Here is a 22,506-nt window from a genome sequence, read left to right as displayed (position 1 = left end):
CGCTTTTGGAGAAAAACCACATTTCATAGCTGGATAGTACTGTATATAAAATGATAAATGTACGCAATACGCCTTGGACGCCTAATATAGACGTCACCCATTCCCTTCCACAGCCGCTGCTATGGCAACCGCGGCCTTCCATCCTGGCAACCTCGCGCGCCTCGAAGTGACGTGAGCAGCGGGCGTTAGTGACGTAACCGTTTCCTCTGGGGAAGAAAGGGCTCTCGGGCAGGTGAGTGACAGGTTCCCGGCGGGCCCCCAGCTTGACGCTCCGGGGCCGAGACCCCTTTGAAGCGGGCCCTTCCGCTTCTCCCCCCCGGGAAGCCCCTCGGCACCTCCTGGTTGCGCTCCCCGCTCTGCTGCTGCTGCCCTTTCGGCCGGACCTCCTTCCCCTCGGCGCCTCTCCGCCCTTGCCTTCGCTTTCCAGCCCGCGGAAATGTCGGAACTTTCCGCCCCTCTTTCGGGCAGCGTTTCCTCTGCCCCGGCACCTTTTCTTTTCGTTTGCACGCTGCTTTTTGGGCCCGCTTCCTCCTCGCCCTGCCTCCTTTCTGTCACCTCGCGCGGCCCTGAAGCTGCTTCCCTTTGCACTGGCGAGGCTCCACGTCCCTTCCCCAAGCAACACCCCCCCCCCGCCTAGTGGGCTCTTTGTTTTGTTTTTAACTTGGGAAGCAAAACTCATGGCGAAGCCTAAGAGGGAGAACGGAATGGAGAAGGAAACCTTGCGGGGGGGCATCGGGCAGGGGCAATGCCCATAGAAGTTAATACCCGGGAGACGGTTGCTGAAACTTGGGACCGGATCAGAGGTGATGGGGAACATCACCTCTTTAGCAAGGCTAAAAGACAGGAGTTGAGGACAGGCTCCTTGAAGGCTTCGTAGAAGGAAGAAGCAGGAACCTAGCAAAAGGCAGGTTGAGGCACTTGGGCAAAACAGAAAAGCTCTCAGCTAGCATACACTTCCTTGGGGGCCAAGGAGGACATGGAAATCACCTGTGCTATACCGTGCAAATAGGAGGACTACATGGAGTGCTTATGTCATGAAGTGCTTATGTCATGCCAAGTTGTTGGTTCCTTGCTCCCTCCCTTATCAATGGAAACTTAATGTGCCCCAGTTTTTTGTTTACTGTGGCTACTTCCCCAGCAGGCCATCAGAGTCAATGGCAGGAGGCTAATTCTTGCCTGTCACATGTATTTTTTCCATCATTGGATAAGGGGGTGATCTGGGTCAATCTTAAAAATCCTAATGAGATAGAGGGGAGTATATTTCTGCCACTCCCCACCCCCGCCCATTTTAATGTCAACTGGACAAGAGGAAATTAAAGATATTTTTTCTGGCATGGAGATAAGTAGTGGGAATTGCTTCACTTGCTTAGTTTCTGTACATTGGGTTGCTATTATAAGGTCAGTAACAAAGCTGAGACTGAGGAAAGCATACTCAGTCATAGCTGTCTCTTTCCCCCAAGTAATCTGCTTTCTTCACCGTATTGACATTATAAGACGTTATAGATCAAAAGTACTGCCTTGAATTGGGCTGAAAATCTATTGAAAACCAGTACAACCAGCACAGAGTAAATGTAATGTACTTCTGTGAACTAATCTTCCCCAGGCGCTTCCATGAAGACATAGTTTTGCGTCACAAACTAGTTCTGCAAATGGAAACTTCTCTTAACCTGGAGGCAGTTTTATTGTTTAATATTGGACAGGGAGGCTAGCAGGCAAGAGGATGTGAAGGTCTTAGGTTACAATCTAGTGGAATAACCAAGGCTTCAGCCTACAAGCTTTGGCTTCTATTACAAGTATTAGATCTAAATCCCGCTTGGTAAGTAAGAAACAAATAAACCTAGTCCCTATAAGTATGTCCTTAAGTCATATAAATTTTGGCTGCTTGATATCTTACTCCTGATAACATGTACCAAGCTAATAAATTAAAAAAAGATTTGTTGGAATACAAACAGGTCTTCAGAAATCTGATGATTTGTTGGAAAGATAGTGTGCATCAGCATCCAAACTTAACTGCTCTGCTTTCTAGATCCTCTTTCTCACTAAGTATATATCATCAATCCATGTTTGTACATATTGTAAAGTATTTTGTACATTGTCTTGTTTATCCTTGCAACACCTTTTCATTTCCATTTTACCACTGGAGAACTGAGGCTGAGATAGCAACTTGCCCAAGGCTCCTTGAGGTCATGACTGAGGTAGGGGCTAAATCTCACAGGACTAGGTTGAGAACTATGAATTGTGCCCCTCTGACTTTGATGCCTATTTTATGTAACATTCAGAGAAACAGGAAAACTGAAAACAGCAGGTAAAACCAGGGGTAAAAACCACTGTCTCTCTTTCTCCTTAATTAAAAACTGCAGTGAGACATGGGACTGAAATCCTAATCAGATGCCATCTGAATTTCCCTCTGCTGTCAAGGCCAGAACTGCTATCCTTGTTGCTCCCCCGTTCTCTAAAGCTAAGAGATGGAGCCCCTTGAAGTGACCATCATTGAAGGTGTGGGGGATGAAGTCACTGTTGTGGCTGGCGTCGTGGTCCTTATCATGGCCTTGGTCCTGGCCTGGCTTTCCACATATGTGGCGGATGGTGGCAGCCATCTTCTGGGAACGGTTGTGGCTACTGGAGATTCAGCAGTGATCCACTTGAGCCCCATCGAACGCTACGTGGGGAACTCGGTGTCAGAGCAGTCGGAGCCCCAAGGTGCTGCAGAAGGGTCTGCAGAGAAGGCAGAAGAGGGTCCTGCTTCTGATGCAGGTCCTGCAGTTGAGCAAGGAGACAGCAGCAGTAGCTCAGATGCTACCTTAGACCGTCTGTTGGACATTCAGGGCCTGTCCCAAAGGACCTTTTCTATTGCTGCTGATTCCCAAGAGAACCAGAGAGTTCCACAAGCTGTGCCTGTCGTGGAGGAGAGTGAACCAAACCCAGGATTTATCAAGGTGCGCCTCAAATTCCTCAATGACACAGAGGAGGTGGCCATTGTGAAGCCAGAAGACACCATTGGCATCCTCAAGAGGTGAGTGGTGTTGAATATGAATCAAATATGCACGTCCAAAGTGTTGTGTCCACATATTAACAGTGAGTAACGTGCAACCTGGTTTTTTTGCAGTTAAAGCAAGTAAGTAAAACGGTTTGTCTCATATGTTGTCAACAGTACTAAACAACTGAAAGCCAAAAGAAATACTTGCACAAGTACATCATCTATACATGTGTTCAAACCATTGATAAGAAAAGGTTTGATAAACAGGATGCAACATCTCAAAATCTTTAGTCACTCATCATTAAAATGTGCATAAAAAAAACCATTAGCACAAGTTACAAGAAAGAAGATTCCAACTAAACACCAGGAATAGCTTTCTGACATAAGAGCTGTCTGACAGTGGGACGGACTCCCTTGGGAGGTTGTGGATTCTTCTTCATGGGAAGTTTTTAAACAGAGATCATATGGCCATCTGTCATGAATGCTTTAGTTCAGATTCCTGCACTGCAGGGGGTTGGACTAGATGACCCTGCGGGTCCCTTCCATCTCTACAGTTCTATGATTCTACTGTAATCTGGATGACACAATACAATGAGAAAGAATAATGTAGAGGATCAGGCAGGTAAATGCTGTCTTGGATACTTATGGCTGACTTTTTTTGTATACTTTCTTCAGTATTGTGAAATAAGTTTTAGTTTTGCACATAAAGAAGTCCTGTCCAAAGGAGACTAGTGGAGGGTGGTTCTGGCATACTGATTATAAGGAACCAATGCATTATATGCAGCTGCGAGCAGCGCTAGCAGATGAACCCTATTCACTTTGAATGGCATGAAGCATGTTGCACAGCAGTCTGCTGAGCTGAATCATTCACCTGACCTTTAAAAAACAGCACTACACGTTTGAAGATGGGGGTGGGAGATGAACAAAAAATGTTTCCAAAGAGTGGGAAATCTTCAAAGAAAGCTTTGCAGGTAGGTGGGTGGGTAGGTAAATAGCAAGAGTTGTGTGTAGTTTATTAGCCTACAAAGTGGTTGGGGTGGAGGTCTATTCCTCTTAAAACTTTGAGACCTCCAAGCGCACTCACAGCAGTGCAAGACTTCTGTGCACCGACTACCAGCCCAGCAGCACTTCTTGGAATACCCCTGGGGTGATGTGAGCCATGGGCGCTCCAGGAAGTGCTGCCAGGCTACTAGGATCCAGCATGCAGAAATCCCCCCCCCCCCCCGGTTTCCTGCACCCCACCAACTTCCACATCCCCTATGAGAACTGCTACTTGTGAACACATTTATTTATAGGGTAGCGAGATAAGTTGTTGCTTATTTTGAAGCGGACTTACCCCACAACATCATGCCCTGCAGGTATTTTGTACTACAACTCTCCTCAGGCTCCGCCATAACACCCATTTAAAAGCAGTCCCATCAGTATTCCCTCTCTCTCTCTCTCTCTTTGACCTAGATGTTCATTTCCTTGTTTTTCTCTCCAAAGCAAGTACTTCCCAGGCCGGGAGAATCAGATGAAGTTTATCTACCAGGGCCAGCTTCTTCAGGACCAGGCACGGACTCTTCGCTCTCTCAATATCCTGGACAATTGCGTAATCCACTGTCATCTGTCTCAGACTGCTACCTCCGCCATGCCTGACCCAGTGGTTGCACCATCGGAATCTGGCGGTATCACTTTGAGCATGGGCAACCTGATGATTCCCATTTTTGTGGTGATGCTGGCAGTCATCTGGTATTTCCGTATCAACTACCGGCAGTTATTCACAGCCCCAGCCACCATTTCCTTGGTTGGGGCGACTGTCTTTTTTAGTTTCCTTGTTTTCGGGATGTATGGACGATGAGCAGCCATGGGGAAGGAGGGAGTGGCCTTAGCTGCCAAATCTTGAGTGCTCTCTGTTTCGTACTTCCACTCATTCATACCCTGTGAGGGACATATAAAGCTCTTATCCAGAATTCTCCGCTGATGGAGGTTAGAGCTCCACAAAACCTTTGAGTTGAAAAATTGTACTTAATTTCTACATTTTCTATCGCTACAGCATTTGGGTATCTTTGAAGAGTGATGCTAGAAGAGGGGAACGAGACAAGTATAGAAGATAGCAGGGCCACACGTGTTTGCTCTGATCTCCCCCTACTCTCAGGATCGAATCCTTTCAGCTGTCAGAAGCATTGCCTTGCTGTCGTCCGGCTTCTAGGCCTCAAAGAGAGATTTGGCTGCCACGTTCTCCTCCACAGCTACTAGGACTTGGAACTTGGTGATGATTATCGTAGAGAACCCATTTGTACTGAAGTACAGTTCCTGTCCCTTATGCTCTTAAGACTTCTGAGCCCCACAATAGAGGAAACGGGCTCTCCACCTAAGCATTTGCCTGTTTAGTTTGCTGCTGCTACTGCTTTGGAAAGCATGAATGGAATGATCTTTGGGCTCATGCTTCTCTCCATTTCACCGCCACTAATTACATGGTAGTTACACAGTGACACACTGTGAACTAGTGAGACACCTGCCTTCTCCCCTCCCACCTTGCCAAGATACATGCACCTTGAACTGTTCTGAAGACACCTGCCCACTTCTTACTGTACGGACTCCATTGAGATGCTCACACTAGCCCTGTGCTGTAGAAAAGAGCAGCCCTCTCCAAAGAGGGCCATTTGCATGTGCACACTCTGCAAGGATTATGATCCAGAATGCCATTAGTAACCAAGATGCTTGCATGGTTTGCCTCTTAACTGTCTACAGGAAGAATATTGGCAGCACTTGGGGGTTAACCAGGTTGACTTACAAGTATTGAAACCACATGTATCTCCTTGGAATTCACTGTCATTGGCTGAGAGGGCTTCAGATAGAAGACAGGCAAGCTGAATTTCCCTTGTCTTCTGTGTCAGAGGTGATGATTTGACATCAAAGACATCAAAGACCAGGACTAGTAAATGTAATCACTACACCCCTCTCCGCTAGGTTGTAGGCGACTTCTCTTTGAGCTTGCTAAAGTATTTTAAATCCCACAACTTGTCTCTTAAGTGGAGGGAGTTGGGGGAGCTAATTAAATTTCAGGCCTCATGGTTGCTAACCTAAGTTGGAACTGAATAACCAACTTCAGATATTTCCGATGGTAATTATCAGTGCCAAGTAATTTCCCACTTCTCCTCAAAATCAATCTCTAGTATTTGTACCACTGATCCAGCTTTTAAAATCAAGGCATTTATTAAAAGTTGTCAGAAATCATTCTTTTAAGTTAAACCTGCGCTTGACATCCACTGTGTGAAATGTATTATAAAAATCCATGCAGATTTTATGTTGTCGTGTTTTCTTCTGTGGAGTTTGTTCAAATCTGCTTTAAGAGGAAGGAAAATAAAAACAGGCATCTGAGTAACTACCTGTGACAATTAAGCACCGCCTCTAAATGACTAGGCAGGGAAGCTTTTTGTAAATTGGGAGAGATTGGACTCTTCCCCCTGCCCCCCCCCCCAGTCTTTGGTGTGCTACATACGTACGTCCAGTTATTTACTTGCTTAAAAGGGCTTTTGCTGGAGCTGGGAAGTTTCCATACCCAAATTTTATATACTCTATATTCTCTTCATATATAGGCTTTTCACACCACCAAATTTGGAACAGCTTTGCTACATGATCTACACCAGGCATGCCCAACTCCCAAGAGACTGCTATCTACTCCCACTATAAAAAAATGGCAGTGATCTACCCCATTGGATTGACCAAAGTTGTTGAGCTTTTTTTTTGGGGGGGGGGGATCAGGATCGACCAAGGATGCCCCACAATTGATCGACAGATTGTGATCGACCTGTTGGATGGACATCCTTGATCTACAGTCTAAAACAGGGGTGCCTAACTTGTGGTTCTCTACCCGCTTGCTTCCTATCAGTCCCAGCTAGCATGGTCAGCACTCAGAGATGATGGGAGTAATCTTGCAACACTCAACCAGAATTAGCCTTACAGCAAGATTGTGTGCTGTATGTAGACTCCAAATTTTGTTTCAAGAAAAGCTAAACAGTCTGGGAGTTGGACAGCACTCTGAGTTAGCACATACATGCTTGCTCCTGCGATTTACTCTAGCTTTTGAGAGGGAGCAGGAGCTTTGTAGCACACTCATCTCTTCCCCAACCCTGCAAAGCTTTTGCTCTGTAGCTTCTTGAGATTTCACAATGTGCTTATGCTTGCCTTTTGACAATTACGTAGATTATTTTAGACTCACACACTCACACTCAAGTCTTTCAGGTGCTGTCCAAAATTGCATTTTTGTAAATGCAAAAAGCCCTCTGGTTTCAACAGAAGATCTGATTCAACACTAGCTCTCAAGATGAGGATTGAGTAGGCATTGAAAGCAACAATTTAACAGAACAGCAGCCATGGACTGCAGAAAGATCAAACCTATCCATTCTGAAGGAAATCAACCATGAGTGCTCAGTGGAAGGACAGATCCTGAAGCTGAGGCTCCAGTACTTTGGCCACCTCATGAGAAGAGAAGGCTCTCTGGAAAAAACTCTGATGCTGGGTAAGATTGAGGGCACAAGCAGAAGGGCACAACAGAGGACGAGATGGTTGGACAGTGTTCTTGAAGCAACCAACATGAATTTGACGAAACTCCAGGAGGCAGTGGAAGACTGGTGTGCTCTGGTCCATGGGGTCACGAAGAGTCGGGCAAGACTAATTGACTAAACAACAAAGAACAGCCTGAGGCTCAAATACCAAGCAGAGTTGCAGTTTATTTACACAGGCATTCCGCAATCCATGGATGGGCAGAAAAAAAATACAGATTTGACAGGGTTGTTTTGTTTTTTAAAAAAAATCTAGCTACCTACCTGTACAAGCTGAGATTACATACACAAAACAAGTTTTAAAAAATAATTCAGAGACCACAGTACAGTACTTACTCCAATGATTTCTGCACATGTTCAAAGATATCACACAGGTGCAGTTTGTACATCATCATCAACAAATTAAAAACCTCTCAACAGTCCACTCATGATAGAATACACGGGTTTGTTTTTTCTTCAAGTGAAACAGGCCCACCTTAAAAAAATTAAAGGGTGCAAGTGCAGATACAGAGCCATATATAAAAAGACCTAGGTCTTCCCCCACCCTACCCCTCCCTCAATTAATGTTCAAAATCCCCCAGATGCTACACTTCCTAGGTTATCTGCAACATGATCCCAAAGGGTTCAGTTGCAACCATGGAGGCTGAGCAGGGGTCTTCCTTTTCCCTCAATCTGGCCACTTTTGCGCCGCTTCAGTTTTACAGGTACATAATTTTAATGGGGTAGCAACTGGTTGCCAGGCATAGAGAAGGTAACTGATCCTGGTTTGAATAAAAGTCTACCTCTTCTTCTTCCTTACTATTTCTCCCTGGAAAGATATGATTCGGTTCAACTAGTTAAGTCAGAAGCGGGTGCAAGGCTGATCATTGCCTGCATAGCACAGGCTGTCAAGTCATGTTTTCAAAAACATTTGCTAAAGCCCAACATGAAGCATAGGTTTCTAATGATGAGGGAGTGCCATAGAAGAAAACAGGCGACCTTAAAAAAAAAAAAAAAAAAAGGTTGGTCGTGGTGCAGGATCCATCCCTTCAAGACAAAAGAACTGTACGATTCAGCTGTTAGAGCTCCAGGTCATGTTATTTACCTTTAAATAACATGGAGTTCTTGCTCCATGTGGAGCAAAAGCTACCTCATCTTCTGAACAGTCCCTGCATACCTTGTACCTTTTGCCTAGGGAAGCAAAGTGAAGAGGAGCAAGGGGGTGGGGAAAGAGAGAGAAAAACTAGAAATGGTGTTAACTTGCTGAGTAGGCTACCTCTACTTCCAGACATGCTGAACATCATCAGCCGCACACTCAGTGACTGCAGGTTCAGCATCCACGCTGCATTGTAGGGAAACACGGCTGCCACAATTTGGGCCCTCACAGGCAGGAAAAGTGTGAGAAACTAAGGAGAAAGCAGGAAGACACAAGGCTCTTCGGAGACCCTCCGTACAAACAGCTGAACATCTGAAAATTTTTCTGTATCGGGACTGTAGGAAGTGATTGCTCAGAGAAGCCTCTCCTTACAGAACTAAGCCCATGAATTTTAGCCGTGGCAAAGGCGGACTTTCATCTGCAACCCAACTGGCTTTTTCAGCTGCTATGAGAATGGAGGAAAAGGTTCGAAAGGCTCAGTCCTGAAAAACCAGCATCAGCAGCAGACATCGCTGTGCTGAAGCAGGCATGTGCGTAGCTGCAACAGAACACAGGGAGGAAAAATCTTAGTCTCTCCCTCCCCCCCCCCCAAAACACACACACATATTTGCATTCTGTGGAATAGAGGAAAGGGAAGAAGAATACACGAGAAATTCCCTTTAAGTATGTTCAGAAGCTGGGGGTGGCAGGGCTGGGCTTGCACAAAGCTTATTGGACAGCACATGCCCTTTTCGAAGTCTTGTCAAAATTCCAGAAAAGAGAGAAGCAGAGAGACACAATGAAAACCAGCAACACTCCACCTTCCAGAATCAACTTTGCAATTTCAAGTTTCCATCTAGGACCACCATGATTTCTGGCGTTTTAAAAACTGCACCTGCTTACAGAAGGAAAAGAATTCAGGCCAGGATTGAGGTGGAAGGGAGGTTTATATAGATGGGGAGAGAGCGGTGGAAGTACTCACTTAAGAGTATACATCCTCCCTCTCATCTCTTCTACTGCCCCACCCAGGCACACTTAGATTGGCTCTAATACTCCAGCAAGGTTATGTTTAGATTCATCGACCCACACAGGCCATAGTAGGGAAGGCAGCGCGGCCCCTCCTGTGTTTGACCTTCATTAACATCTTCTGAGGGATGTTAAACTGCAGAGCCATATTTTTTTAATTAAAAAAAGCAACAACCAACTATTCTAAATTTACAGCCAATTTTCAGGGCTGTACAGAGATTCATACCTGCATACGGAGTATGTATAAAGCATTGCAAATCTTATGGTATTGGCTCACCAGGGTTGGGCAAAACGTAGATTTGTGCCCAGTATAGGAAGAGTTAGGAAGCAAACAGCTGCACCAGCTTCCTGACATGCATTGCCGGGAGAGACTGCCCACATCATCAAAGCCATTCATCATGTTGCTTCATACACAGTCTTGGAAATGCCATTTGGCAGGGAAGCAGACACCGTTTGGCAGTAGTGACAGCAGCAACACAAGACCAAACCTCTCTTGGGCCTCCATCCCAGTTTGCTCAGGTTGTGCAGACGTCTGAGGACTGCTCTCTGCAGCAAGAGCATTATTCCTGCTTAGGAGGGCAAGAGGGATACAGCAGCCAAGGAGACAGCCTTTTGAACAACGGAGCGCCGCCGCCGCAGCAGCTCAGAGGCAGGTTCACGATCTGGTGCCCCCTTCGCACGACGGAAAGGAGGCTCCGTTTTGGAGCAGAGGTTCTCGAGAAGGAAGGGCAGGCACTGAAGCGCAACAGACATTCTCCATTTCCCCCCAGAGACCCTTTAATTCTCTCGCAAACCAGGCCGAAAAGGCTGCAGGCCGACACACACCACCCCGCCCAGTCAGTCTCCAGGGCTGCGAAGCGATACAATGCCACCGTATATATAGTCATGATTGAACATCCACTAACATCACAATAAATAGACGTGTTGAAACGGGGAGGGGGTGGGGTGGGGGAGGAAAGAGAATAGCGACTCCCTGGCTGACGGAGTCACTCATCTTCAAGGCCCCGCCTCAAAACACCCCCCCCCCGCTTTTCCCCGGAAGAGGTGGGTGCCCACTGCACCAAAAGCAGTCCGGTCCTTTCGTTCTCACATCCAGTGGACACAAAGGGCTGTGCAATGTGTGCTGGAGGCTTGGGAGGAAAAGGGAGACATGCAGCCAACTCTCTTCACAGTTCATAAAAAGGTGTGCCTGAGAGGAGACAGTCCTGCTCCTTTCCCGCAAACTGGGTCGGACGGGGTTCCGGGGCATCTCCCCTCCTCCCTCTTTTCTTTATCCTCATCCCAGCATTATTCAATTGATGTCGTCATAAAGGCTGGGGGTGGGAGGTGCAAGCTGCTTCGGCTTCAGTTTCTTCTTGCTGGAGCTCATTCCTGGAGCACCTCCTACCAGGCTCATGTGCGGTTTCTTCTTTTTGGTTTTCCGGGACTCTGAGTTGTTTGTACCTGAGGTGGAGAAGAAGGCAAGTGCCCGTTAAGCCTCTGGTATGTTTCATAGGCACTTTCCTCTGTTGACAACACTTTGTACAGTGGTACCTCGGGTTACATACGCTTTAGGTTACATATGCTTCAGGTTACAGGATCTGCTAACCCAGAAGTAGTACCTCGGGTTAAGAACTTTGCCCCAGGATGAGAACAGAAATCATGCGGCAGCACGGGAGGCCCCATTTGCGAAAGCACGCCTCAGGTTAAGAACGGTTTCAGGTTAAGAATGGACCTCCAGAACGAATTAAGTTTGTAACCCGATATACCACTGTAAGAGATTCTTGGGGAAGATTGTTTTAGAAAAGGCACAAAGAACATGCCGTCCCAGCACTAATGGCAGCCCAGTCCATCACCAACTTATGTCGTGCTCTAACTGGGCACCCCGTCTGATTCTTACTTGCTTTCGATGAGGCCGAGTCAGAAGGCGAGATATCTGAAGATCCGTCCCACTGCAGTCTATTCATGAGGGCTTGACTTTCTGCCACGTCAAAACTGTCGTTCTCCACACTTCCTTCCGCCTCAGGAAGTGAGCTAGGAAAGGGGGCAGATGTATGAGAAGGGGTGAAGGAGCAAGATGACCCCCCTCCAGCTGCTTCTGCAGCTTCTCGGCTGAGGTTTTAAAGCCATGTCAAGAGTAAAAAGGAAACAAGGCAGCGTCACAAAGTAAAACACTCCACTCCTCCTCCTTGCCTTCGCATCCAATTTGACCGCTCTCTCCAGAGAAAAAGATTCTGCAAAACCTTTGCAAAACATTCAGGACTTCGAGCCACATAATACTCAAGATCACTTTGCAGATGAGATAACTCCCAACGTTAGCATTCCAGGCCCCCTAATTATTGGCTGCAGACAGAAGTAATGCATCGTTATGGGTGTGACTTCAAGGAGATGGCTAGCTTAGATGGCTTTGCTTTTTTTTTAAGGATTAGAATGAATTCATGGATAACTGATCTTATAGATGGCTTTTAACCCTTATAGCCAAATGGAACCTCCATGTGTAAGAGCAGTATATCTTCTGAATACCAGGTCACTCCTGGAAACAGACTAGACCAGGCATAGGGAAGCTGTGGACCTCTAGATGTTGTTGGACCACCATTTTCCCTGTCCCTGACCACAGTCCACGCTGACTGAGACTGATAGGAGGTGGGAATCTAGTGATATCTAGAGCAGTGTTTTTCAACCACTGTTCCGCGGCACACTAGTGTGCCGCGAGATGTTGCCTGGTGTGCCGTGGGAAAAATTCGAAAGATTTTTTTTTTTAAAAAAAAAAGTCAAATTTTCGCACACTAGGCGGGCGCCGGACTGTGTCCACCCTATTTTCCATCCATCCTGGGTGGGGATCAGATCGGATGGGATCGGATGAGAGCGGACAGGCGGTCTGCTCTCATCTGCTTCCCCATAGAGAGCAGCGGGGCTCTGACATCTCCCTCTCCGCACACAGTGGTGGTGTGCCTCGTGATTTTTTTCATGAAACAAGTGTGCCTTTGCCCGAAAAAGCTTGAAAAACACTGATCTAGAGGACCCTAAAGGTTCCCAATCCTTGAACTAGACCAAAATGGCAAAATCTTCTGATTTACACTTCAAGACTCTTAACAAAGTTGTCATACCAAGATTAGGACTGACACAGGGCTGGTCCCCACCATGTCCAACTTTTACAGGTAAAATGGAGATTTTTAAATTTGAAATAATGATCGAGGACTTGAGGGTTCCTAGGTATTAACTGATACAGAGTAATGGGGATGTGATCTAATGTTGTGCAGTGCATTAAAACAAAATGGTCTAGCTGACTGAGAAAGCAAGTTGTAAGATGTGTGGGCAGCATGGGGTGGAATGGCAGAAGCTTGAGTGGATAGAGGCTGAGGATGACTTGCTGATGGTAAGGCTTCAGGGCAACGTCTTGGCTTTCCACTCATGTGCAAACAGAAGGGAAGTTATGACAAAAAGGAAGAGAGAAAGGGGGAAAGAGAGAGAGGGAGAGAGAGCGCATGCATGCATGCAAGGGGCGTTCAGGTGAGTAATGTATACAGAATCTGGGTGCTCTCAATGCATGCTGTGTATTGAAGCACACTAGCCAATGAAGGAGGAGACACGTTTGCGAGAGCTGCTGCTGGATCAGGATAGCTTCCATCCAGGCAGCAAATCCCAGGCAAGACAAAATGAATTCTGTGCTTTCAAAGGAACACAAAATGCTGCACTGAGTGTGGGTTTACTAAGAAAGGAGACAAAAAACACCTGCAAGCTTCGCAGCTGCAAAACTACAACCGAAAGAGAGCAGGATAGCTAAGTAAGGTTTCTCCCAGTCCTGCCGCCTCCCCTTGACCACCTATGCAGAATTATGCTAATCAGCTACAGAAAGATTCTCAATTTATGTCAGTTGAAGAATTCAGCTTTTTTTTTTTTTTTTTACAAAAGCAAGCACAGTCCTTCTCCAGAATCCTTCCAGCTGAACTTAAGTGTTAATCACATGACACTTTTTTGGGAGAGGGGGGTTCCCTACACCACACCTGCCCTGCCTCCATCCCATCACACTTACGCAGAAGGTCCCAGGAGGTAGACTCTGACTGACCTCCGCTGTTCATCCGTGTGTTGGGGGCAGCGCAAAGACCTGCAGGAAAAACAGGAAAAGTCAGGGATGAGGCACAAGCTGAGAAACACAGGTTTTCCTGTTCCTAAACGAATTGATATTCATTCCAGAAATGGATAAAGCATAGTGACTGCCTTAGAATCTTTTCCCTGTGTTCCTGCAGTATTTCGTTCCAAAACTGTTTCTGTGGGTCTTTGGACTGCGGTAAAGAATGTTTGCGCTATTCCGGAAAGGGAGTAACTAAGCCAGTCATATGCAGGGCTCATTCAGGTGCTGGAACATGCAACTAGGAGCATCCTTTAAAAAAAGATAGGCCCCTTGGTCCAGTAATAAATCCAGGACTGCGTATTTTGCACAAGAGTTCAAATTTGGGAAGTGGGCACTGATTTCAGTGACTTTCTGCACCTCAGCTGTCTTTCATTAAAAGCAAGTTGGTAGCTCTCATGGCTGCAAAACAAGAGACTTGCAAGTGTGGGGCAATATCAGTTGAAGCCTCAGAAGCCAGAGTGAGGATGCTGACCAGGATTTCTACTCAAAGACATGTGGCTTCCACAACCTCTCCATGGCAGTGTGATGGAAATGGAGAATCTGTGGCCTCCCAGATGTTTTTTCTTCTATAAACCCTGACCATTAGTCATGTTGATTGGGGCTGATGGGAGCTGGAGTCCACCATCTGGAGGATAATAAGTTTCCCACCAGTGTTATGCAAAAATTAAAAAAATAAAATTAAAAATAAGTCACAGAGCTTAATTTCATAATTTATACAAGCTGCCCAATTTTTATCACAGAATTTGAATGGACTTTTTAAATATAAAAAGCATGGGGTGTACACAATCCTGGATACTCTACACTGAGCGCAGAAAGCTACACATGCGGACCATCGACACTGCCTGTCAAATGCATGGGTCTGTGGATCTGTACACTCCTGTATGATAGTCAGACTTCCCTCTCTTCTCTGATAAGGTTTTAGCCATAGTGTACAATTATGTCTTACACCAACATTTGCCAACCCATTAGTGTTCAGGCTGACAAGAAAAGCGAAGGCAAAACTTTCATGGTAGAAGGGAGGTTGGAAACACAAGCTGGTGTTAAGGTATCAGAAGCAGCACACAAGCACTGGGCTTAAATGGATACCAATGAGCCCAATTAACCATCAACTGGGAGCATAAACGGCAGACCAGCAAGCGCTATGGTGGGCACTTGGCAACTGAACACATGGCACCCATTGCCATCTGGAAGGAAGTTATCCATCACCCCGACAGGCAGTCAAGTCCAATGCCAACATCCTTCCACAGCCAGTCATAATTCTGGGGAGATTGGGAGGTGGTGGTGGTGGTGGTGGTAACACTGGGCTTAATTTGCTGGTTACAGGAATCATACAGTTATTTTTTTCAGCAGTTCCTGCACAGCTTCCAGTGGTCTGAATCTGTCCTATGACAATGACTAAGGCAGGTTTGTAAGCAACTGTTTGCTGGGCGACGTGTGGTAACTTAAACTAATAATAATAATAATAATAATAATAATAATAATAATAATAATGCCCCACCCATCTGGCTGTGTTTCCCCAGCCACTGTGGGCAGCTCCCAACAGAATATTATGATTAATAATAATAAAGCGATTAAACATCAAACATTAAAACTTCCCTAAACAGGGCTGCCTTCAGATGTCTTCTAAAAGTCAGATAATTGTTTATTTCCTTGACATATCATGGGAGAACATTCCACAGGGCGGGCACCACCACCGAGAAGGCCCTCTGCCTGGTTCCCTGTAACCTCACTTCTCATAGTGAGGGAACCACCATAAGGCCCTCAGAGCTGGAACTCAGTATCCAGGTTGAACGATGTGGGTGGTGACGTTCCTTCAGGTATACTGGCCCGAGGCCATTTAGGGCTTTAAAGGTCAGCACCAACACTTTGAATTGTGCTCAGAAATGTACTGGGAGCCAATGTAGGTCTTTCAGGACCAGTGTTATATGGTCTCAGCGGCCACTCCCAGTCTCTTCCAAGCAAGCAGACAAACCTCCGCAAACTCATTAAGAGCTAGTTCCCTTTTAAGCTACCGATAAATGACCAGCAAAAAAAGGTGCATTGTGACAGGCAAACCAGCAACAGCAAGTTGCAAGGGTATATTGAAGAGTCGGGAAGATTTCCACTTCCACCTTCGGCCTGTGCAAGCAGTTTGCGAGCTAATCCAACAGGAAATACACACACACCCCAACCTGGCTTTCAGGACATGTTTTGGCCCTGAGCGTAAATTCTGAGTCAACGGCAGCGAACGGATCATGGTGTGGGTGTTCTTTCAGATCCATCGCAGTTAACCTGGACTTCCACCCAGCCACCCCAAGCAGGCAGTCGTGAATACCTCCCACTCTCCTTGTGACCTGGGAACGGTTGCACCGGCAGAGGAACGGAAAGAGGTTATGGGGCTCAAGAAAGTAGAAGGAAGGGCTGCTCTCACCGTGTACACATCTTCTTGGTGTGCTCAGATATCACCCCACATTGCTACGGAGAAGGAAATATACGGCGTCAACAAATTAAAAGCATGTAGCAGCGAACAAATCAAAGTCCACCAAGTATGACAGAAGTGGGCTGGCCCCCTTCAGCCAAGCATGATACCACTAATGCTCTAACTGTATGGTATAATAGAACTGGGGAATAAGGAATTTATTAGCTGTTCCCTGCAAACCAAACGTGCCCACCTCTCAGAGGAGGCTACCTATTTCACCTCTGCTTATGTTGTCACTCTGGCCTTTCCTAATCAAGGTGGCACTCAAAACAGTGTCTCACGCAAATGTATTGGGGGGCGGGAAGGGAGCTCTGATGGAAGGCGATTCTTAATTTTACACATTCTGGAAAGTAAACGGGGGGAGGGGGTTGTAAGAATAATTTTTGCCACCAGAAATTGAGGAGCAACATTCTAAATGCAGGTAGAGTTCTCAGAAGGACAGCCGGGATAAAAACAAAAGTTACAGTGGCTCCAAGAGGGGCTGAAGGAGGAGGATAGAAAGTTATTGGGAATGTGGAGGCGGGTGAGCCAATATGGCCTACCTGGAAGCAAGGGAACTCATGAGGTGGCCCTGTGAGGTATGGGAGGCTCAAGGAAGCTATGAACAACCCTACTTGGGAGGTGGAGGAGAGAGAGGTGGAGGAACGTTCCCACTCAGAGTAGGGGAAAGGTAAGAGAGTAAAGCCATGATCCCTGGCAAGCTCGATACCACTCCATGGGGTAAAAACAAGGAAACCTGAGAGGACCCACGCCAAGGCCTAGGCAGCAGCTCACAGAGTGCATCAATATATATTCCTGCGCACACAGCTTTCTTTCACACCTCCATCAGCCACCGTCATCTCCACGTTGCTAGTCAAGGCCTTTGTGGCAACCTTCGCAGACTTTTAAGAGTTGGAAGGGACCCTGAGGATCATCTAGTCCAACCCCCTGGAATGCAGGAATATGCACTGTCCCATACGGGGATTGAACCTGCAACCTGTTTATCAGCCCCGTGCTCTAAACCAACTGAGCTATCCAGGCTGACCTTGTGCTTCAAAACCTAACCCTACAGAGCCTTGCCTGTGCTGCCTCCTCTGCTGTTCCTGTTCCGCACACCCTAACAAACAAGTCAGTTGGGGCTAAATAAATATTAAAGGTACTATTTCATTGCAAATAGCTAATCTATCCGCCGAACACACTGTGGGACTTGGCTAAGAGAGGTCACGGGCCCTCCGGCTATCACTGACTTGGATGCTGTGATTTCACAAAAGAGGTTCTGGTAGGAAGCCATAGTAAGCAAGTCTTTTTATTGCAGTCAATAGCAAAGAAAGTCATAGTTAACAGGCAACTCTTGCAGCTGATGGTGCACGAGAGCAAGAGGCAGAAGGAAATTCTGGTACTCACCGTAGTGAGCAAAGTACGGAGCTCCTCAGGGCCCAGCGTTTCATAGTTGATTCCAGCAGAGTTGTTATACTATTGAAACAGAATACACACAAACCAAGGCACTTTAGAGGTTACACAAACAAGAGTGATTGCTTTTTGGGCCCAATTCTCCAAGGCCATTCTCTATTCACAGTGGCTCCCATACTGCAGCCCTTGAAAGTCCACTCAGACCCCAGTGGACAGCTACGCAGAACAGCTCTATGGTCTCCTGAAGTCCTCTGAAGCGGGACACGAGAAGTGAAGAGCTACAGAGACAAGCTAAACTCACCTTAAATGGGTCCGAGTTACCACTCAGTTCCCCTAGGGAAGGGGAAAAAGAAAAAGAAAAAAAGAGAATGCATATTAATAGTGATGTCTGGCCTCCACCTTAGGAAATGCACAAAACAAGAACTTGGGATGCAAAACCATGAATTTCATTTGTATATTTCAGGCATGTCCAACTCCTAAGAGACTGCGATCTACTCTCACTGTAAAAAAAAACCCATTGGATTGACCAAACTTGTTGAGCTTTCTTGGGGGAGCCTTCAGCAAAGTTGTTGACTGGCTGGACATGCCTGGTATATTTGATCTTTGTATAGTAACACACACACAAACACAGCATAAGATGCATCCAGCGCAGTTGAAAAGCTCACTTTGTTCCAAGGGTGCAGAAACTATCAACCACCAGATGTTGCTGGTCTACAATTCTCAATGTAACTGACCATTGGCCATGCGAGCTGTGGCTGGTGGATGTCAGAGTACAGTGACATCTGGAAGGCCACAAAATTCCCCTCTCCCCATTTTACTCTCCCGGCAGCACTGAGAGCTTATTAGGAAGGAACGCAAGGGCAAGTGATGTGCTGAGGGATAGGCGGAGTGTCATAGGATCATACAGTTGGAAGGGACCACAAGGGTCACCGAGTCCAACTCCCTGCAACACAGGAATATTTCGCCCAATGTGAGGCTCGAACTCACAACCCTAAGATTAGGAGTCTCATGTTCTACCAACTGAGCTATCATGCATCTCCAAGCAGGTTCCCCATTCTGCATTGTGGTCTCAGAGCTGTCCTGCATAATACCTGTTCCCAGGTATTTTTTGCAACACCCTCTTTCCACTGGCTCCATCTGCATCTGGTCTAAAGAACTGCTACACACATAATCATCATCCCAGATAGCCACATATGTGGTGTATTAGGCCCCATTTGAAAGTTCCAAATTATGTGTGTGTGTTTTAAAAAACCCTCTCTCCCAGCCTGTCAGACCAATTTAAAGGCCATCCATACTATGCCTTTCCCTGTCAACCCCAATCTACTTGGATGCCAGATTTTAATTAACACAGAGAAGTATGCTTAAGGAGCCCAGGAAATGCTGCTATAGTATGTAAGGCGGGAATGAGCGAAGAGAACCGACACACATAATGCACTCACCATTTTTATGTTTCAGGGACTTGGATCGTCGGGGCGAGTTGGGATTCTGAAACAAAAGGAGAAGAGCAGCAAAGGGTCATTTAAAAAAACAACAACACCTTACTGCTAACCTTGAAAAGTGACATCAGACGGGACTATGGAACTTTGCTTCAGTATACGATTACGGCTCCGAGACTTTTATATGCAGAAAGATGGAAGGACCCATTGTTACCAGCAACGGAAGAATGGCTGTTAAAATAACGGACTTAGTGGAGATGGCGAAACTGACATGTTTAATCAGGGAAAAGTCGTTGCTAACATTTGTTAAAAGATTGGAAAACTCCCGTAGGCTTTTGGAGTGAAAAAGAACAAGAAATAATGACATTTGGAGTTGAGGATTGAAGATAATACTTGTTTATGGAAAGTGGCTTTGCTAGGTATTATATTGGAGTGGGTGAAGTGAATATTGTTTATATATAGCTGACAGATGAAGAATCAGAAGTCCCTTACCTTCTGAATTTTATTTCTCTCTCTCTCTTAACCTCTTTTCTATTTCTATTTCTTTATTCCTTTCACTCTCTCCCTCCCCTTTCTCTTTATGCTTTTACTATATTTAAAGTCTTAGTTTGGACAAAAAAAAAAAGAGGGGGAAATATGTTTCGATATTAAATTATGTATTTTTCTCTATAAACCCTAATAAAATTTATTTTTTTAAAAAAGGAAAAGAAAAGTGACATCAGAGGAAGGTAGTGGTCAAATGGCCAAAGTTATCGAGCCCCAAAAGCCAAGCACTCCTTGCCATAACCAACAGAACAAGTGCGCTGTCTAGCAGTAAAAAATTAGAAAGAAGCACCCAGGTACACAGAAGTATATTTACAGGATCTTTGTGCAATAGAGTTGGGGACCAGAATCACTCAACAAGCTGCTGGAGGGGATCCTCCTGAAAAGCTGCCAATCAGAACAAGTGTGAGTAAAATCTACCACCAGGCCATTCCAAAGGATGCAGCGCTCTCCATCAACAGCCTCCCCCAAACCTCCCAAGATTTGGCAAGCAACATTCGGCATATAGATTAAGATCGAGAAAGTTGAAGGAAACCAGCAGGTCTGCTCACATCCACAAGGAATGTGTTTCTTTCAAGTTTTCTCCTGTACTGATCGCTCTTTGCAAAAAAAGTTAGAAAAGGTACATCTCATTTAACTGTGCCAGTATGCATAAGGATGGTCTTACCTTATCTGATTTTCTCTTTTTTGCTAGGAAGGAAAAGAGACGAGACTATTTTAACAAAACACCCCAAGAACAAAGCACAGTCTCTGTTAGCTCAAGGGGTAGTTCTGACAAATGCTTTCCACAAAACCTTCCAGCGTTTCCCAAACTTGGGTCTCCATCTGTTTCTGGAATACAATTCCCATCGTTCCTGACCACCGGTCCTGCTAGCTAGAGATGATGTGAGTTGTAGTCCAAAAACAGCTGGAGACCTCAAGTTTGGGAAACACTGTAGACAGAATGCTGCACAATGATATTCTAAGTCAAATGATGATATTCATCAACATGATAAAGCCTTGGCCTACCAATCTGAAAAAAAAGAACAAACCCAATTCTGTCTAGTGTTTCCAGGCTATTTCCCCTGTCCTGTGCTTTCTTTATAAAGCCAAACACCTGATGCAAATAGACAACTTTTGAACTGGGCTACATGCTCCCACAGGCCAGAGATGCCTATGGGGAACCTGTGGCCATCCAGATGTTGCTAGACTTCAACTCCCATCAGCCCTAACATGGTCCATTGTCAGGGATGGCAGGAGTTGTGGTTCAGCAACATCTGCATCTGTTAGACTGGTCCCTCCTCTAAAACCTTATCTGCCCACCTAAAGGAATTTATTTTGTTCCATCTGTAAATCATTCCCATTTTCGTCAAGTTACGGTTTGGTTTATCCGTATTATTTGAACACCCTTTCCTTTGAGGTTTTATTGTTGTAAGCCAGAAAACAGTACAGAATATGCTATTTATAAACAGAATAAATAATACACCGCCAAACCCCTTCCTTGTCTTACCTTTCTTCTCGGATCCATATGACCAGTCATTATCATTTATATCGTCATTGTCTTCTTGGTCACTCTCGGATTTGTTCATGTTGTTACTGCTTGCTATCCTATAGCAAAAGGAACAGGAAGAAAAAAAAGAAAGTGAGCTAGACAGCTTTGTGGTGGGAGGAGGAAAAGTCTGAGAAGCCGTTTCAAATGGCAAATATGACACTTAATGGTGATTAACTTCCTCTGAAAGTTACATGGCCACGTCTGAAGGCCGACTCGTAACTAACAGGAATGCCTGTGTTCCCACCACTGGCTTCCTCTGCAAAGTGCAGGCATAAGGCTGTGCTCCATGACACATTCCCAGTTCCCACAAAGAGGTGAAGCCCCCAAGCTAGACTGGCAAATATCTACATGAACTGAGCACGTGGCCCTAGAAGCTGCTCCCACACCCATGCCAACAAGGCAAGGGGGTTCTTGCCGAAAAAGGGAATTTTAAAAAGGGGTCCCTGTTGGTGGAAAGTTTGAAAACCCTGCTATTAGGATACAGTGTAATGGAGCAAGCAGAGTCAAAGCCAAAGACACACTTTCTTCTGATTTGTCACCAGCAGCAGGTTCTTAAATATGCCATTGCAATTATAACACTTCGTGAGCATTTACAGCAATTCACACAAAACCCCTCAGGACTCCCTTTCAATATCCCTTTGAATTCTGTGTAATGATGTAATGATCCCCATATGGAAGACCGGGGATGGGGAGAAGAAGAAAAGAAGGGGCAGGACAGAGAACAGCAGCTTTACCAAGGCCATTTGGACTTGGGAAGGTCAGGGGCAGAGGCAAGATTTGAACCCTCTCTTAGCCACAACTCCAGACCAGACCAGACAATTGCTAGCGTTGATCTGGGCTGTATTTTCCAGCCATGCCACGTAAGCTGCTTAGTAAGCAGAATTTAGGTTCAGCACGGCAAAGACATCAAAAAATTGTTTTAAGCACAGGATATGCACAACCTGGTATGAACCGGAAGCCAAAAGTTCACCCGTTTTTGGCATTTGTTCCTTCTTCCAGAAATCCTACCCTCGGCCTTCTCACCCGAAACACCATTTTGAGAGGTCTGGTTTTCAGGCAAGGCTTCGATTCTTAGACCTCACCTCCTATTGGCAATGCGGCTGCTGTTCCGGCCCATGCCAAGGCACTTCTCCAAGTGTGGGGCGAAGCGGGAGGCGGCAATGCTTCGGCTGCAGTTCGGGCAAACACATTCCTTGTTCTTCCACTGGTTGTAGACCTGGCCGAAGATATCCAGTCCCGGCTGATCTACAATTTCTGGGAGTAGGGAAGAAATGGGAGATGGTTCATCAAGTGGGAGGGTGGGGAGGGACTGGCTGAATCCAAAGGAGTGGGGGGAGGCACCAGCTGGGGAACCCCACTAATTCACCAAACCAC

General features: G+C 46.0%; 2 protein-coding genes across 5 annotated transcripts in view; one reads left to right on the top strand and one right to left on the bottom strand.

Moving 5' to 3' along the window:
• The first annotated feature begins 115 nt into the window (after nucleotides 1-115).
• On the top strand, nucleotides 116-6,266 carry TMUB2 (transmembrane and ubiquitin like domain containing 2). Its single transcript, XM_081168765.1, has 3 exons — nucleotides 116-232; nucleotides 2,361-3,013; nucleotides 4,463-6,266. Exons 2-3 carry the CDS (start codon nucleotides 2,466-2,468, stop codon nucleotides 4,815-4,817), a joined length of 903 nt encoding a protein of 300 aa, XP_081024891.1. The 5' UTR covers nucleotides 116-232; nucleotides 2,361-2,465; the 3' UTR covers nucleotides 4,818-6,266.
• A 1,406-nt stretch (nucleotides 6,267-7,672) lies between these two features.
• The window catches only part of ATXN7L3 (ataxin 7 like 3), a 29,254-nt gene continuing 14,420 nt past the window's right edge, over nucleotides 7,673-22,506 (bottom strand). For 3 of the 4 annotated variants that reach the window (XM_081168760.1, XM_081168761.1, XM_081168759.1), the window contains exons 4-13: nucleotides 22,215-22,386; nucleotides 21,091-21,188; nucleotides 20,269-20,291; nucleotides 19,062-19,107; nucleotides 17,924-17,955; nucleotides 17,617-17,685; nucleotides 16,186-16,229; nucleotides 13,677-13,748; nucleotides 11,544-11,677; nucleotides 7,673-11,107 (exon numbers count right to left, since the gene is read on the bottom strand). In XM_081168760.1, the coding sequence (XP_081024886.1) occupies nucleotides 10,956-11,107; nucleotides 11,544-11,677; nucleotides 13,677-13,748; nucleotides 16,186-16,229; nucleotides 17,617-17,685; nucleotides 17,924-17,955; nucleotides 19,062-19,107; nucleotides 20,269-20,291; nucleotides 21,091-21,188; nucleotides 22,215-22,386 (842 nt within the window). In that variant the 3' untranslated portion in view covers nucleotides 7,673-10,955. The remainder of the gene's footprint in view (nucleotides 11,108-11,543; nucleotides 11,678-13,676; nucleotides 13,749-16,185; nucleotides 16,230-17,616; nucleotides 17,686-17,923; nucleotides 17,956-19,061; nucleotides 19,108-20,268; nucleotides 20,292-21,090; nucleotides 21,189-22,214; nucleotides 22,387-22,506) is intronic. The other variant, XM_081168762.1, reaches the window with a different exon arrangement.

The sequence above is a fragment of the Podarcis bocagei genome, assembly GCF_964188305.1.
Source record: "Podarcis bocagei genome assembly, chromosome: 13".
NCBI lineage: Eukaryota > Metazoa > Chordata > Lepidosauria > Squamata > Lacertidae > Podarcis > Podarcis bocagei.
This window is presented reverse-complemented; position numbering and strand designations above follow the sequence as displayed.

Bases quoted from the DNA above. Each gene is read 5' to 3' on its own strand.
- TMUB2 (XM_081168765.1), top strand. From the start codon at position 2,466: ATGGAGCCCCTTGAAGTGACCATCATTGAAGGTGTGGGGGATGAAGTC. The intron at 3,014-4,462 runs GTGAGTGGTGTT...TTCTCTCCAAAG, and splicing joins ACCATTGGCATCCTCAAGAG to CAAGTACTTCCCAGGCCGGG.